At 38.1% G+C, this 15,374-nt stretch overlaps 1 protein-coding gene across 5 annotated transcripts in view; it reads right to left on the bottom strand.

Moving 5' to 3' along the window:
- Positions 1-15,374, bottom strand: part of TRAPPC9 (trafficking protein particle complex subunit 9) — a 530,046-nt gene that overhangs the window by 441,202 nt on the left and 73,470 nt on the right. For all 5 annotated transcript variants that reach the window (XM_075743254.1, XM_075743256.1, XM_075743257.1 and 2 more), the window contains 3 exons: positions 11,632-11,758; positions 9,863-9,995; positions 3,340-3,503 (listed from right to left, as the gene is read on the bottom strand). In XM_075743254.1, the coding sequence (XP_075599369.1) occupies positions 3,340-3,503; positions 9,863-9,995; positions 11,632-11,758 (424 nt within the window). The remainder of the gene's footprint in view (positions 1-3,339; positions 3,504-9,862; positions 9,996-11,631; positions 11,759-15,374) is intronic.

Raw genomic sequence — 15,374 nt, 5'->3', positions numbered from 1 at the left:
CAGTGAGGTTTTGCTTCCTCATCCAGGTTCATTCAGTGTGTACAGCTGGTGCTCACTACTAGAGCCTAATAACCTGTGAGGCTGGTAAGAACGCCTGGCACGCTCTTCTCAACGCTTCGAGTTTGAAAACATCAGTGTCGCATTTGCCCCTGAGTGGATCCAATAGTTGGGTTATCAAAGCTTTTAGAGTGCATCCCCTGAGACATAACAAGCCTCTGACAAGAGCTGTCTGGAGACAAAGGATGGAAAGGCATCTCTCTTTGCACACGTCATCATTCTAAAACAAGTATTAGACCATCTGACCTGGTGAGGGACAATACAAGGTGACACAGAGTTGACCTTGATAGTGTGAAGTCCAACCTACAGATACCATAGCCTGGTAGACAGAGTGGTGCAATGAGACATTAAAAGATATGACAGACGTGTTTATTGTGGCAAGATGACAAGCTCCTTTTGCCGATTTGCCTCAGGATCTGTTCCATAACGCGTGGCTGCTAAAGGACTCGAAAACCCTGTGATGTCATTTACAAACTGCACAGGGTGAGCTGCAATTTCTGCTCATTTATCTGAGGGCCAGAGTGGAAAAGCTAAAGAGCTGCACCTGAAAGAAACAGAATAAAGGAAGTAAGAGGGAAGCTAGTTTGAAAGCCTGATCTTCCAAGGTTCTCATTAATATGACACCATTGAAAACAATGCCAGAGAAGTGGGCTTCATCAAAAAAGAGACTGGCTATAGCTAACTTAACGAAGGAGGGAGGTCGGGTCATTGCACTGCAACAGCTAATCCCATCCAGTAATTAACACCAAAAAATGAGAATGGTTGCCATTTATAGCATCCATCATTGCACTAAAAGTTGTGGCCCCAGAAACAGCAGGTAAGGAAATGGAAGTCAGACAGGCATGCATGCAGCAGCTGCAAAAGAGTTACGACCAACTGCCAAGACTAAAAGAACCAAAGCAAATCAGGTGAAACCAAGGATGATTGAAAGCTCTTTGCATTTGGCTGAAATTGGACAACTACTTCTCACGAGCTCCCAAGTTGACAGGCAAAGCTGTGGTCATGGCAGATGAAGATGCCTAAGAGCTTTCAAGGAGACCTTGAGTAGTTTAAATCACAGCCACATTTCAGCTGAAGAGTAGTAAAGAACATCCAAGAGACTTCTTAATGCACTACAGGTAGTAAGTGTCTGCATATGCTCTCAACTTGATATATAGTATCAAATTAAGAGTTTGTGTTGCTACTAGAGATGGTTTTGTAACCCACCCACATTATTTCCATGCACGTAGTATCACTGACCAAACTGAGCTGCTGACATTACAAATCTTTAGTTCCCTGTTGATCACCAGAATCCCACGTCACATGTCACACTATACCATGAGTCCATCTTTATGCATTTGTATCAATTTACGGTAATGACTAAAATGGAAGAGTCCATTAAAAACGGCAAAGGTCCATCCTTTGCAAGACCTGCATGCAATCATATTTGAAGTAACGTAACTCTTATATGCTTAACGTGGCCCATTAGTTCTTCTGCCACGCGTAGCGCCTTTCAGCGCTTTACATCATACCCACAGCACGGAGTCATGTAAAAAGTCATACTTATTTAAGTATGTATTTTCCTCCAATACAATGGCTCATTTCAAGCGTACAGTTCCAAATAAAGGGGTGAATTTCACTTCTGTGAGACAATGCAAGAAACTGAAGATAAGGCTTGACAGGGCTCTGGATAACCTAACCTAAAGTTTTGCTTTCAAAAGGTTGTTCAAAATTATTTCCAGAGGTCCCTGCCCACATAGACTTCTACGATTCTATGATTCTGATGGCAAGGTTCTCACACTCTCAGAACAAATATCATCTGGTGCCTCTCAAAACTTGCTCCAATTTCTATTTTTCTGAAATGGCTATTTAAAGTGTTGCATTTTTTTGAGCATGCATATTTATAACCTCTCAGAAATTTTCCTTTTTCTGATAAAAACATGCTTAACAACATCTAAGAGACTGTCAAATACACAAAAAGGCTTCATTGTAAACATTTTGTATAGAGAAATAAAACTAAAGATGAAGTAAAATTAGAGTTTTATGGAACTCTTAGCTGAGTGTATCAACTTTTCTCCTTTCCCCCCCACTTTTTAACAAAAGTTGTAACTGAGAGATGACGGTTTTAATGTTCACAAGAGTCTCTTTTGCAAGATTCTGAACCAATTAACTGCATGATGTTACATATTAAGAGCCTGATTAACATCTGATTCAGAGGCCCATATATTCCACCATTTAATACATATCATTACATAAACGTCACTATTTAATATGCGTGCTGTATTTGGTCTTTCTGTTACGTACATACAGCACCTAGCACAGCAGGAGCACGTTGGAATTACTCAAGTAAGAACAGTAAGTCATCGTATGTTTCAGCTTCTAAAATTATTTTTGGTAACAAGTCTCAGACAAAAAAACCTATTCTTAGATGACTGGCAGCTCCTATTCTCTCAGGTTGCAGAGAAGAGGATACTCTGTTGAAAAAAAAAAAAAATCACGAGCTCAAATACTGAAATGAACAAAAATCACCAGGTATCACATTGCATTTTAATATTCTGGCACTGACAGAATAAAACCTGCAATAAAATAAGGTATTTCTATTGTAAGTAAAGATTATCTTGCTTGTCATCTGCAGTTCTTCTGTTAATAGCATTTTCCTAACGATGCCTCAGAGGACAAACCAAACACGATAAAACACATCACAAAACAAAAGCAAGATTCACCTAGCAGACTACTTTTTAATACTGATATGTACAGAGTATTTTAGGAGAAATAAGTGGATTTATTCAATAATTATTCAATTATTCTTTTAACTCACAATAGCTTATTTTATTTATTGCTTTGTTTTTGAAGTCTTTTATCCCTTTTTTTCTTACTGCTCACTGAGTGAGACAGAAGTAGCCTTATTTACTTCTACTCCCTCAAGTAGGACAACATCACTGCTAATGGTAATTTATTTAACTAATCAGTGTATTTAGACATAAGGAGAAAGATTCTTGCTTTTTACTAGTTATTGCCTCAGGATTTTTTTTTCCCAAGTAACATTAAAATGAAATCTAGATTTCTAAAAAGCAGGTGACCCTTTGACACACAGATGGTTCTACAATTTCTTTCATTTTCTTTCTACATTCTCTTTCATTTCTATATTCCTGCAATAAAATCAAACTGAATGATTCCAGTTCCACAACAGGGATTATGATATTTATTCGAAACTGACCTAAAAGAAGTATAACACAACTAGTCCCACTTTTATCAGAGAAAAAGTGATCACTATTATTTCTAAATATAAATCAGCATACACACCCTTAGTGTTGACTGTTTTCGCTGTGACCTCTAGTTTCTCCAGTGGTTCTGTTCCAATATTTTCTAATTTAATGATAAGCTGTTGGGTCTCTCCATTGTAAAGCTGGACAGACACATTGGTGGAGATTTCATCCCCTGAAGAAGGCTGAAGTGTATGAGCAGACCTATAAAAAGTGACACACAGACCAAAAAAAAATTTTACAATAAACATGTTAAAAGCCTGTTTAAGTTTCTATATTCTTTGAAGACTCAGAAGCTAGTGCTCTGCAATCTTGAAGATATTAGATATTATTTTCCATTCTTATTTTAGCCAGAGTCATTTTTAATAACCATTAAGGACAAATGTTAATATTTTATGCATAAGACAAGTCAGATTTCAAACAATATAAAATATATATTGTGAAATTGTGAAAGCTTTTTAAAAATTGCTACGCAAACCATAAGAAAGGGAAAAGGGCAAAAAAGCAAGAGCGGGTCATTAGAATGAGCAAACTTGAAAAAAGTGACATCTGATCTACCAAGTGTTTAATACTAAGGTTGAGTAACAATGAGTATCAAGAGCTGAACGTAAAACAAAAATAATAAAAAAATAGAATTGAGGCGAGTAAGAAGTTGAGCACTACGTAGGAGAAACCATGCTGAGAGTCCTCTGCAAGATCCTGAAGTCCATACTGCTCTCTGATCGGCCCGTAAAAATTGCAAACGTGACAATAAAGTTAACTGGTAGAAGAAACCTCAGAAGAGGTGAAACCTTTGTGCTCACAAGTGAGGATACATTATCTGATATCGTTAGGCCTTCCCAAACTCCACCAACATATGATATATGCAGAATGAAGACAGAAACACCTTTAACAACAGATAAGCAGCACTATTTTACACAGCCATTCACCCAGAAATTGTTTTCTTAAGGGATCATAAACAGTATCTGAAATATGAGGTAAGATATACTTAATAAAGCAATACATTGTAAAAATAACTTAGAGATGAAACAAAAATTATTCTATGAGTTATATATGCTAGAGAAAATGTATGGGTATCTAAAGCTTCAGAAACATGAGAAATTATTTAAATGAGTATCAAGCATTTCATTTTCAAGTAGCAAATATGTCAAACCAGTCAATTATTGAAATAGCAGATATGCACAGTGCTATGACAACACATCATGGATAAAGGAGAATTGAGCGGTAACCCTGGCCTTTGCTAGGAAGAAGTAAAACAGGAGTTGAGAGAATGCAGTTTCAGTGGACAGCACAGGGCATAAACCTCATGGGAGTGGCTCCTGGAAAAATTTCACTGTGTGAAAGGTAAAATAGTGAATATAAACGAACTCTTTAGAACATGAAGGAGGGCAGCAGGATTGCAGAACAAGACAGATGGGCAGAGGTTCAATTTCTGACTGCATTTTTCATGCTAATGCGAACTGGTCATAAGAGATCAAGGATACAAGGGCAAAAGCTACTGAGATTAATGACTGATAAATCTGTTGGTAAACCCAGGTTCAGTAACTTCTTTCGGCAGGTGTTTCTCCTATCCTTCCTATCCTTAGTACAAGATAAAAAGCCTCCATAAAAAAGAGCAGATTTTAGTCTTTCAGAATGCATCTATGACAAGAAGTACTTGAAACACGCATTTTTTGATCATTTAAAATTTGTTGTCATGTATCATTATCATTGCAGCACTCTGAAGTTTGAGCATTTGGAGTTGCAGAAAAGAAGGAATTTCTTTTCTTATATTTAGACAAAAGTATCATGGAATTGCATACTAACAAACCAAACAAATGTTACTTTCAATTACTGTATCAATGTACATCTGAAACCTGAGCCCAAGCTAATTCAGCTTACACATCCTTTTCTGTAATACAGCCTCTTAAATTAAAAACCATCTCAGTTCTTGTTTGAGTACTGTAGAGTCACCAGCTTTGTTCTGAACTTGCAAGACCTCAGGACTGAGGCTTGCCATGGGGATAATGTTAGATGAAAAATGAGATAGGAGCCGACGACGTGCACTTGAAGCCCAGAAAGCCAACCGTATCCTGGGCTGCATCAAAAGAAGCGTGACCAGCAGGTCGAGGGAGGGGATTCTGCCCCCCTAAATCCACTCTTCTGAGACCCCACTCAGAATGCTGTGTCCAGCTGTGGAGTCCCCAGTACAGGAGAGACATGGAGCTGTTGGAGTGAGTCCAGAGGAGGCCATGAAGCTGATCAAAGGCTGGAGCACCTCTCCTACGAAGACAGGCTGAGAGAGTTGGGGTTGTTCAGCCTGGAGAAGAGAAGGCTCCAGGGAGACCTTATAGCAGCCTTCCAGTACCTGAAGGGGCCTAAAGGAAATCTGGAGAGGGACTGTTTACAAGGGCATGGAGTGATAGGATGAGGGGTAATGGTTTTAAGCTGAAGGAGGGTAGATTTAGAGTAGATATTAGGAGGAAATTTTTTGTGATGAGGGTGGTGAGACATTGGAGCAGGTTGCCCAGAGAGGTTGTGGATGCCACCTCCCTGGAAGTGTTCAAGGCCAGGTTGGATGGGGCTTTGGGCAACGTGGTCTAGTGGAGGGTGTCCCTGCCCATGGCAGGGGGGTTGGAACTAGATGATCTTTGAGGTCCCTTCCAACCCAAACCAGTCTATGACTCTGCCTGCTCTGAACCTGTCCTTACCTGCCTGCAGCTTTGGTTTGTAGCAGTGATTTTTGTCCTGATCTGGTGGCTACACCTAATTAGCTTTATTTCTGTGAACTCTGTTCAGCACACCCACGTTTTGATACAGAGAGTAGCAAAAAGCAGTTGTTCTAGGTAGAATGAGATATTTATGACTAACACAGTGACATGGTGTAGAGAAACACAAGTCTGGTATGACTGCAAAGTAGAGACACAGGATGCAGCAAAGAGTAGTACTGGCATGGGATGGCAAGTGTTGGAGCACCAGAGACCCCAGGGCTATAAACAATTCACCAATAGTCAAAGAAATGCAGACATGGAGCTGGGCAAAAAGAGCTTTCAGGGGTAACAAAGAAAACAAGGATCTAATACACAACAAAAGCACCACATCTATTAAATTTGGCTGCAACATGGAGCTTGAGTGAAGAAAGAACACAGCATAAAAATGTGCTAGCAAACAAAAATGTCTTCAAGTGTTTTCTCGAGTGAAAAAAACACCAAACCATCAACATCATATTCCTTTCAGTGAAGGACTCCAGATGCTGACAACTCGCTGTACCAGCAGACTGAAAAGGTCAACCTTATGACCCAAAGGAGTAGTGGGAGGATGAGCATAACACCAGAAAAACAGGTAGAAAATAGGAAGTGTGTGTATAGTAATTTTAAGTATATTATTAATAGTGATTCTTCTTCTCTATAGAGTATTTTTCTCTCTTTTTCTTTCTTCTGTAATAATTGCATCTGGACTAATAACAGTCTAATACAGGTATCACTAAGATACAAACAGTAAATTCTTGGCTTTATACATAAAATGTTTCCTCTTTGCCCGTAAACATGATTTTGAGTATAACAGTATTGCACAATTATTTCAGTACATTAGAAAGTACTCAAGTATATCAAGAAAGCAGCCTCAAGTACTGTGTTCAGTTTTGGGCCCCTCACCACAAGGAAGACATTGAGGTGCTGGAGCGTGTCCAGAGAAGGGCAACGAAGCTGGTGAAGGGTCTAGAGCACAAGTCTGATGAGGAGCAGCTGAGGGAACTGAGGAACTTTTTCAGCCAGGAGAAAAGGAGGCTGAGGGGAGACCTTATCACTCTCTACAGCTACCTGAAAGGAGGTTGTAGCCAGGTGGGTGTTGGTCTTGTTCTCCCAAGTAACAAGCGATAAGACAAGAGGAAATGGCCTTAAGTTGCACCAGGGGAGCTTTAGACTGGATGTTAGGAAAAATTTCTTCACCAAAAGGGTTGTCCAGCACTGGAGCAGGCTGCCCAGGGAAGTGGTTGAGTCACCATCCCCGGAGGTTTTTAAAAGATGTGTGGACATTGGGTTTAGGGACATGGTTTAGTGGTGGACTTGGCAGCGTTAGGTTTACGGTTGGACTCGATGATCTTAAAGGTCTTTTCCAATTTGAATAATTCTATGATTCCATTACAGCTTCTGCTAAATTGAGCTTATTAAATTGACCTTCCATAACACAGATTAATAAAAACATTTTTACAGTTCTAACAAGACATTATGGTATGCCTAGGAAGGCCTGGAATTATTCTTGCCAATACGACTATCATCCCAAAATTACTACTAGATCAATTGACTGTTGCAGAAATTATAAACAGCTATGTATATTCAACCTTTCAAACAAACCTGTTCCTACATACTAGCAGTTTCACCTACAACAAAGCAAGGCAATGAAGCAAGGCAATAATAAATACAGTATGAAGATTCTCTCATATACTTCAAAAATAAATAAATTTGATGAAAAATTAAGAAAAGTCAGATCAGCTCCAGTAGAAAGTTCCAAAGACAATCAGCTGTAAAAACTAATGTGCTCTGTCAGGAAAAGACCCTCTCTCAAGAATAAAGTCCAACATGAAACACTGGTAAGATGGGTGTCAACACAAACGTAAACATAAAGCATATCAGCAAGATGCAAGAATAGAAATCGGATTTTATCTTGCTCTAAGTCAAGAAAGTTCTTTCTTTCATTTCTTCACCCTGTCTTTTAAAAGTACATCATTCTCCAGAGAACGCAAAGGATAAAATGTCGTTGACAGGAGTCGCATGAGTCAATTTGCTAGTATCACACAGGCTGGGAGGAGTAAGTGATGGTAAACAGAGACCTCTGGCATACCGCTAGGTAGCCAGGAGCACGTCTGAATTCCCAGAATGTCACAGGAACTGAGACTGAGTACTGAAACTAAAGCATCTGAAGAAACTAAAAGTAAATTTAACACCAATGAAAAAGTAAATACACAACAATATACACAAAAAATCTTGTTAATGTTCCACATCATCAGCTGAACATGTATCCAAAAAGAGCAGATATTATGCTCATTTAAGAACATTTGCAATTCCCTCTGTATTTTAAACCTATCATGCTCTTTAATATATTCATAACTTTGGCTAGACAATATTGATTTTGATTACAGCTAAACTACACAGACTCCATACTAGCAGAATTTTTATAGGGAATTTACCAACATGTAACTCAATTGCAGCATTTTATTATTTTTCTGTCTTCGTCAGGATATTACTTTTATATCTTTGTAATACAATGCCATGAACACAGCTCATTCTACATTAATAAATTAGAATTCAGTATGGAAAAATCAGAACCAAACTGGTTCCTTTGCTTTACTAAGTAAAACATACTGAAGAACACAACAAACAAAAAAAAATTACATATATATATACACACACATATATGTCTGTGTCATACGAGACTGATGATCAGCTTACTGAGCGTCATCAATGGAGCTGAGATCTTCCAATCAATAGAACAATCCTTGTGGTACTTGAGCTGTCAAGGCAGCAAGTAACAAAAAGCTGTTTCCTGATCCACAGCTAAAAGGAACATTATTTAAAAAAAAAAAAAAAAAAGGAAAACTGAAACTCTGTACTTTTACAACTATTTGCAAAACAGTAGATGGATGGTAAGACTCTGAGATACAGTGATCAACAGGCAGCTTAGTAGATGAATGCTCTTGAATTTTGAAAAGTTACAAAAACTGAATTGAATCTGTCTTACCAGCTCCTTCTAAAATTGTGAAATTAGTCAGCCACATTCTTCATGGAAAACAAAGCTCAAAAAAAAAAAACCCAGAAAAAACCCCCACACTACTATTGTGTCCTTTTTGGTGAGTATATAAGTAAGTTATTTTAGTTGATAGTTCCTGTACCCTTAAACATAGTTTCTGTAGTATGGTATCATGTTTTGGCCCCTCCTGAACAATGGAAATATTGATATATTGGAGCAAGTCCAGACCAGGGTTATCAAAATGATGAGGAGGCTAGAGCACATGACATGAGGACAGGTTCAAAGAGCTGGGTTTGTTCAGTTTGAAACAAAGAGGGGGGGATTTTTACTCTTGTGAGTGTGGTGAGACACTGGAACTGACTTCCCACAGAGGTGATGGAAACACCGTTCATGGAGATAATTAAAACTTAACTAGGTCACGCCCTGGGTAACCTGATCTAACATTTAAGTTAGATCTCTGAGCAAGATCCTGGACCAGATGACCTCCAGAGGCACCTTTTCCAACCTATACTCTTCCATGGATTATCGTTTTACTTCAAGATTTTACGAACATTTAGCCTTTAAAGGATTTAGTCTTTTAAAAGTATGACTTTAATAATGAATGACCATTACACTCCTTCAGTTAATTAAATCTCAAAATATTTTCTATGAAATTCCAAGGTTTCAAGCAGTAAAACAAAAAACTTAGATTTATATTCTAAAGTAAATAGCACAGATATAGTTTATGTCTTGTTTTACTAAAAACCTGATTATTTACTCTGATGAAGGAGTTTTTATTCAGCATGTGACTAACACTTAAATACGACCAAATAAAATCATCATTTAATTCAGTTTCCCACCTTGGAAGAGAGGTACTGATCTGCAGCCTTGGCAAAGCTGGAATAACTTCGACAGTACAGCCATTGGTCTTCACTCCTGGCAGATTGTCCAGAAGGCAATCACTGAAGACTCCAAACACTGAAGTATGGTATCCTGATTTTTAGAAGAAAACACAAGTATGTTGCAAATTTTTCTGCCTTCTGAAAGGTCTAAAAGTGCTAAGCTTACTAGTCAGATCTTGCCAATATTTCTGCTACCCAAACCACCACCTTCTCTACAGTAGAATCTTCTCAGGACACAAAATATGTAAAAGGTTTTCAAATCCGCTAAATAGCAACATTTATAACCACATGACAACAGACAAACAACACACATGTACTTCTTTGTATCTCAGACATGTAAAATAATAAAAAAAAAAATTTAAATAGTCCATGATTTTTACCACGCATTATGGTAAGTTCTGTAGAATTCTTTACAAGATAAACATCACAAGTCTTAGTATAGAGGCCACTATTTTATACATCATCTAATCCACCAGGGCACATAAAACTTGTTACCCTTCAACATATATTAACAGTTCCCTATTTCCTAAAAAAACGGTTATAGGAAAGAGTCTCAACTGTATCCAGAAGCTAAGGAAAAAAGAATCCTAAAGGAAATTAATTAGAAAAAAAAAAGTATTTATACATGCACACACAGACACCTGTCATGAAAGACCATAGCTTATGCTCTAAAAGTTCATTTTAGCAGGAAAGTATCTCCACACCAATTCCACACCAGGCAATACATACAAGCCAGGCAATATATACAAGTTATAGCCGGAGGAAAACTTGATACATTGACACACAAACAGATGCCAAATACAGAAATCAACACCTCTACTTGCAATATATTTTTAGTATGTGAAACTAAAAGCAGACAACTGCAGCACAAATGTTCTGAATGCTTTAATGCTATTCTGTATTTACTGAAATAGTTTCTGAAAAAGGGAAAAAAAAAATCAAACGAGGAATCATGAGCAGAAAGAAAAGCGCTTAAGAATAACTCAGTGAGAACAGAGTTTCTTCAAGTTCAAAGCTTTTCTTCTTTTGGCGTTTAGCTTTATTAAAATGGTTCTTTTCTTGAAACTCTGTGTTCCAGGAACAAGTACCCAAAATTGTGTGTTGGTAAGATGTTTCAGTCCCACTACTTGTTGAATCTGTCTTCTTCACATATATCTCCTTTTCTAGGAGACTGATCTACTCATCTTCTACAAAAGCTCTTTAATTCTCATTACTTACTACAAACACAATTCTATTTAAGCTTATTAATGAAATGATATCTCGACTGCAACAGACCACACATATAGGCTAAACTGTTTCTACACAAGCAATCTGCAAAAATTTCTGTAATCTTACATGAACACGATTAATTAAGAAAAACGAACTGCAAGATTATCTTCTCCATTCCATGAAAAAGTTCAAGTAATCCTCAGCTTTCCAAATGAAAGCGCTAATGAAGGGGAGTTTGAGTTCATTATCCTTTTCCTCTCATATGTGAGATATTGTAAATATGTGTTCATTACTGCTGTTACAACCAAGTGATTTTTCAGGCTATGTTTTTTCTGAAGTCTAGTATAGAAAACAGATTTTTTGTTTTGTTTTTTCTTTTACGTACTGAGGAGAATTCACAGTGGCAAATATAAAAAGGACAGCAATTTAAAATGTGTTGTACAAACTTAGGTAATCCACAAAGATGTAAAACACATGGTGGTTTTGCTAGGAAGAGAATGACTAAAGACATTTCTTACCATTGACAGTGATCTGCCCGGTGGTTTGAGGAACACCAACAAGAGTTACCGGATAGAGACCGGATTCTGCAGGTAGAGAAAGAGCTGCAGGAAGAGATTCGAATTCTACTCCTGTTGTCAAGAGACCCTGAAAAAGTCATATTACATAGATAAATCCATTTATGATATACACTTACATTTTTATGACATACACTTATATTTTAGTCCCTTGCATTACATCACCGAAACTCTTACGATTTATTCCAATTTGCTCATAGTCTTTATTTTGGTTTCAAGTTCCAGTGACTAAAGCATGCATCTAGAATTATGGCGAGGCTTGTATTCAACAGTGAAACGTGTTTCAGGATCTGAGGTGGGAACGATGTATGAAAAACCAATAAAAATTTATACCCAAGCTGAGCAAAAAGAATGAGTGATATAATCTGCATGGTATTGTTTTGTACCTACATTTAATTGTATCTGTGACCTTACTCATATATTTTGCTTGTATTTTGGACAGTAGAAATCAAACATCAATAGCAGCTCTTGCTTAGCTTTAAAGTTCCTAGCCAGAAAATATTTATCTATGGGTAGAAAAAAAATTTAGTATTTACAGATAATAGAACAAGTGTAGCTTTACTATCCAACCTAATCATCTCAATGCATTGGAATAAGGCATTATTCGACTACAGGCTGGGTGAGGAATGGATTGAAAGCAGCCCTGAGGAGAAGGACTTGGGAGTTTTGATTGATGAGAAACTCAACATGAGCCGGCAGTGTGCGCTTGCAGCCCAGAAAGCCAACTGTGTCCTGGGCTGCATCAAAAGAGGTGTGACCAGCAGGTCGAGGGAGGTGATCCTGCCCCTCTACTGTGCTCTGGTGAGACCCCACCTGCAGTACTGCATCGAGCTCTGGGGGCTTCAGTACAAGAAAGACATCAAGCTGTTGGAGCAAGTCCAGAGGAGGCCACGAAGCTGATCAGAGGGCTGGAGCACCTCTGCTATGAGGACAGGCTGAGAGAGTTGGGGTTGTTCAGCCTGGAGAAGAGAAGGTTCTGGGGAGATCTAATTGCAGCTTTCCAGTACCTGAAGGGGCCTACAGGAAAGATGGTGAGGGACTGTTTATCAGGGAGTGTAGTGACAGGACAAGGGGTGCTGGTGTTAAACTGAAGGAGGGTCGATTTAGATTAGATGTTAGAAAGAAATTCTTTCCTGTGAGGGTGGTGAGGCACTGGAACAGGTTGCCCAAAGAGGTTGTGGATGCCCTATCCCTGGAAGTGTTCCAGGCCAGGTTGGATGGGGCTTTGGGCAACGTGGTCTAGTGGAGGGTGTCCGTGCCCGCAGCAGGGGGGTTGGAACTAGATGGTCTTTAAGGTCCCTTCCAACCCAAACCATTCTATGATTCACTTTGCTAAATTGATCCTCTATGAAGCCTAGATGCCTGCAGTTAGACTGTATGATTTACTACTCCCTTAGTGTATGTCAGGGAAATCTCTTAGCATCCTAAACTTAAAACATGGGACATAATAAGAGATCAAGGGGGGAAAAAAAATATTTAACAAACTTTTAAACATAGCATCACTGTCTTTAGTAGACTGGGTGTTTTTTAAAGCTCAGTCAATGAATTTAAGATGCCTGAACACAGAATTTACGAGTAAGAAATACAATGTTGTAAAGCACGTAAGTTACCAGCTGCTTTTCTATACACATAGATTTTTATTTATATTTTTTAATACAGATACCATCCAAATATCTTACACCAATTAATGCAGTAAAACTGGATTAAACCTCAGCTCCATGAGGATGCTTCACAGGAACCCAAAACTCTATGAAAGAGGTAGATACTATTTGTGTAAACACAGATGAAAAAAACTCATGGTTTGAACCACAGAAAACCATAAAGAGACTGAAGATTGAACAAGGAGTTTAAGAAGCACCAATGTTATCCGCACAGTGCCAGAACATCATCATGGTTTTCCTTTGAAAACCTCTATGATTGTCTAGTTTTTAATTCAACTGGGTTTTGAATCATGCACCTCTAATGCTCATGTCAGCTGTAAAAGGCAGACTAGCCCTCTTATGTTTCTAATCCTCGATTAGAAATTCGGAAAATTGATACTTGTATAACAAGTACTTAAAGAAACACAAATGGCAGCATCAGAATTACCCAGCCAACAACTGAAACTTGACCTGTCCTGTACATTAAGCTTTAATGGCCTGATTTGCATTGGGACTAACCACCAGCAAGTCTTCTTCAAGCAATTCCTAGATATTAACCGAAATCAACCCACCAGCAAGCAAAAACTGAACTAAATTAAAAGCCATTATCAGAATTTCTTCCCTCCTCAGAAGGCAGTGTGCCTTCTGGAAAATTAACAAACAACTGTCTTTTACGTACATGCTACATGACCACTAAATAAATGGTTTGCATCTAAGATTTTTAACAACAAAGTCCTAAACACACCAGAAGCTTAAGAAAGCAAACTGAGCAGGTTTGTCAGGTTTCTCTTCTACTGAAGATCTGAAGTCATCAAGATTATAATATACCCAAAAGTTTAAAAAGAAAAACCTTCGTTCTAGCAATTGCTTCTTTGTAGACTTCACACTGTTGAGACAACACCCAATTCAACCAAAGCTATTCTTGCTTTGTGGAAAGGTGCGTTAGAGAACTCTATCTTCTAATATTGCACAAAATTCAAATTTCATCATTGCATTTGAGTTCTAAGAAAATGCTGTGTCAAACCCTCAGTTCTACTGAATTTTAGTTTTCCCCAAGTTTCACATGGAGACTTCAGCTGTCAGAAACAATTCACAAAAAAGTAAGTAAAAACTAATTCTGTCTTCCTATATATTTACCACCCAGTGTATCAGAGCACTGACACTTTCAGATTCCACTGCGTAAACGCGAGCTTGGTCACTACTTTTCAAATGAGTATGTTTGTGTAGCTGGGAGCTTAAACAGGCCTTGTTTGTACTCGGTGAAATATTCCTTGCAGTATTTCAGAATAAGGAGATCAAAATAAGTATTGCAATAACCAGCCAATACAAACTAACTTTACATACCATGCAAAATTATGGTTTGCATGTGACTGAACATGAATCCTTCCCGTGGGATTCACCCCACAGAAATGGAATGAACATTCACGCTTTAATACTGACTTAGCCTCACAGTCCTCACAATAATCATTCTGCTTTTGCTTTGACTTAAGCAAATCTTAGAACTAAAACAAAAGGTAACCCCATACACACTCCAAAACTCACTTTTAAAACAGGTACAGACAGCTTTGTAAGATTATTTCAGCCCTGAAAGCACTGAACTATCATTTGGCCAAATACTGAAATATAATTGAATCATTCAGGAGTCACCTCAACTAAATACTTTCATCCAAGGATTTAAAGTCCTAAAAAAATCAATGACAAAAAAAGACCCATTGATGTCTTGTTTAGTATCAGCTATAGCAAATGTAAGGAAACAGAACTGACAGGGACCCCTAAATATTATCTAACCCATCTCCCTACTCTGAAGCAGAGCCAACTCCACATTAACATGCTGGGAATGGTTAATCTAGGGAGTTTTGGAATTCCCTCAGCGGTAGTCTTTAAGAGAGGATTAGGTAACTTAATGCAGTTGGTTAAACTGGAAAGCCTTTCCAGTATGAACTTTCTCCTAATAAGACACTGAATTTACCTTGTAACAATTAATACACGTCATTATTTTTCCATTCCTAGCTAACTCCCCAAATTAGTCAGAATACCAAATGCCTA

This window comes from Balearica regulorum, chromosome 2 (assembly GCF_011004875.1).
Source record: "Balearica regulorum gibbericeps isolate bBalReg1 chromosome 2, bBalReg1.pri, whole genome shotgun sequence".
NCBI classification, from domain to species: Eukaryota; Metazoa; Chordata; class Aves; order Gruiformes; family Gruidae; genus Balearica; species Balearica regulorum.
Note: the sequence above shows the minus strand (reverse complement) of the source record. Positions and strands in the feature narration are given on the sequence as shown.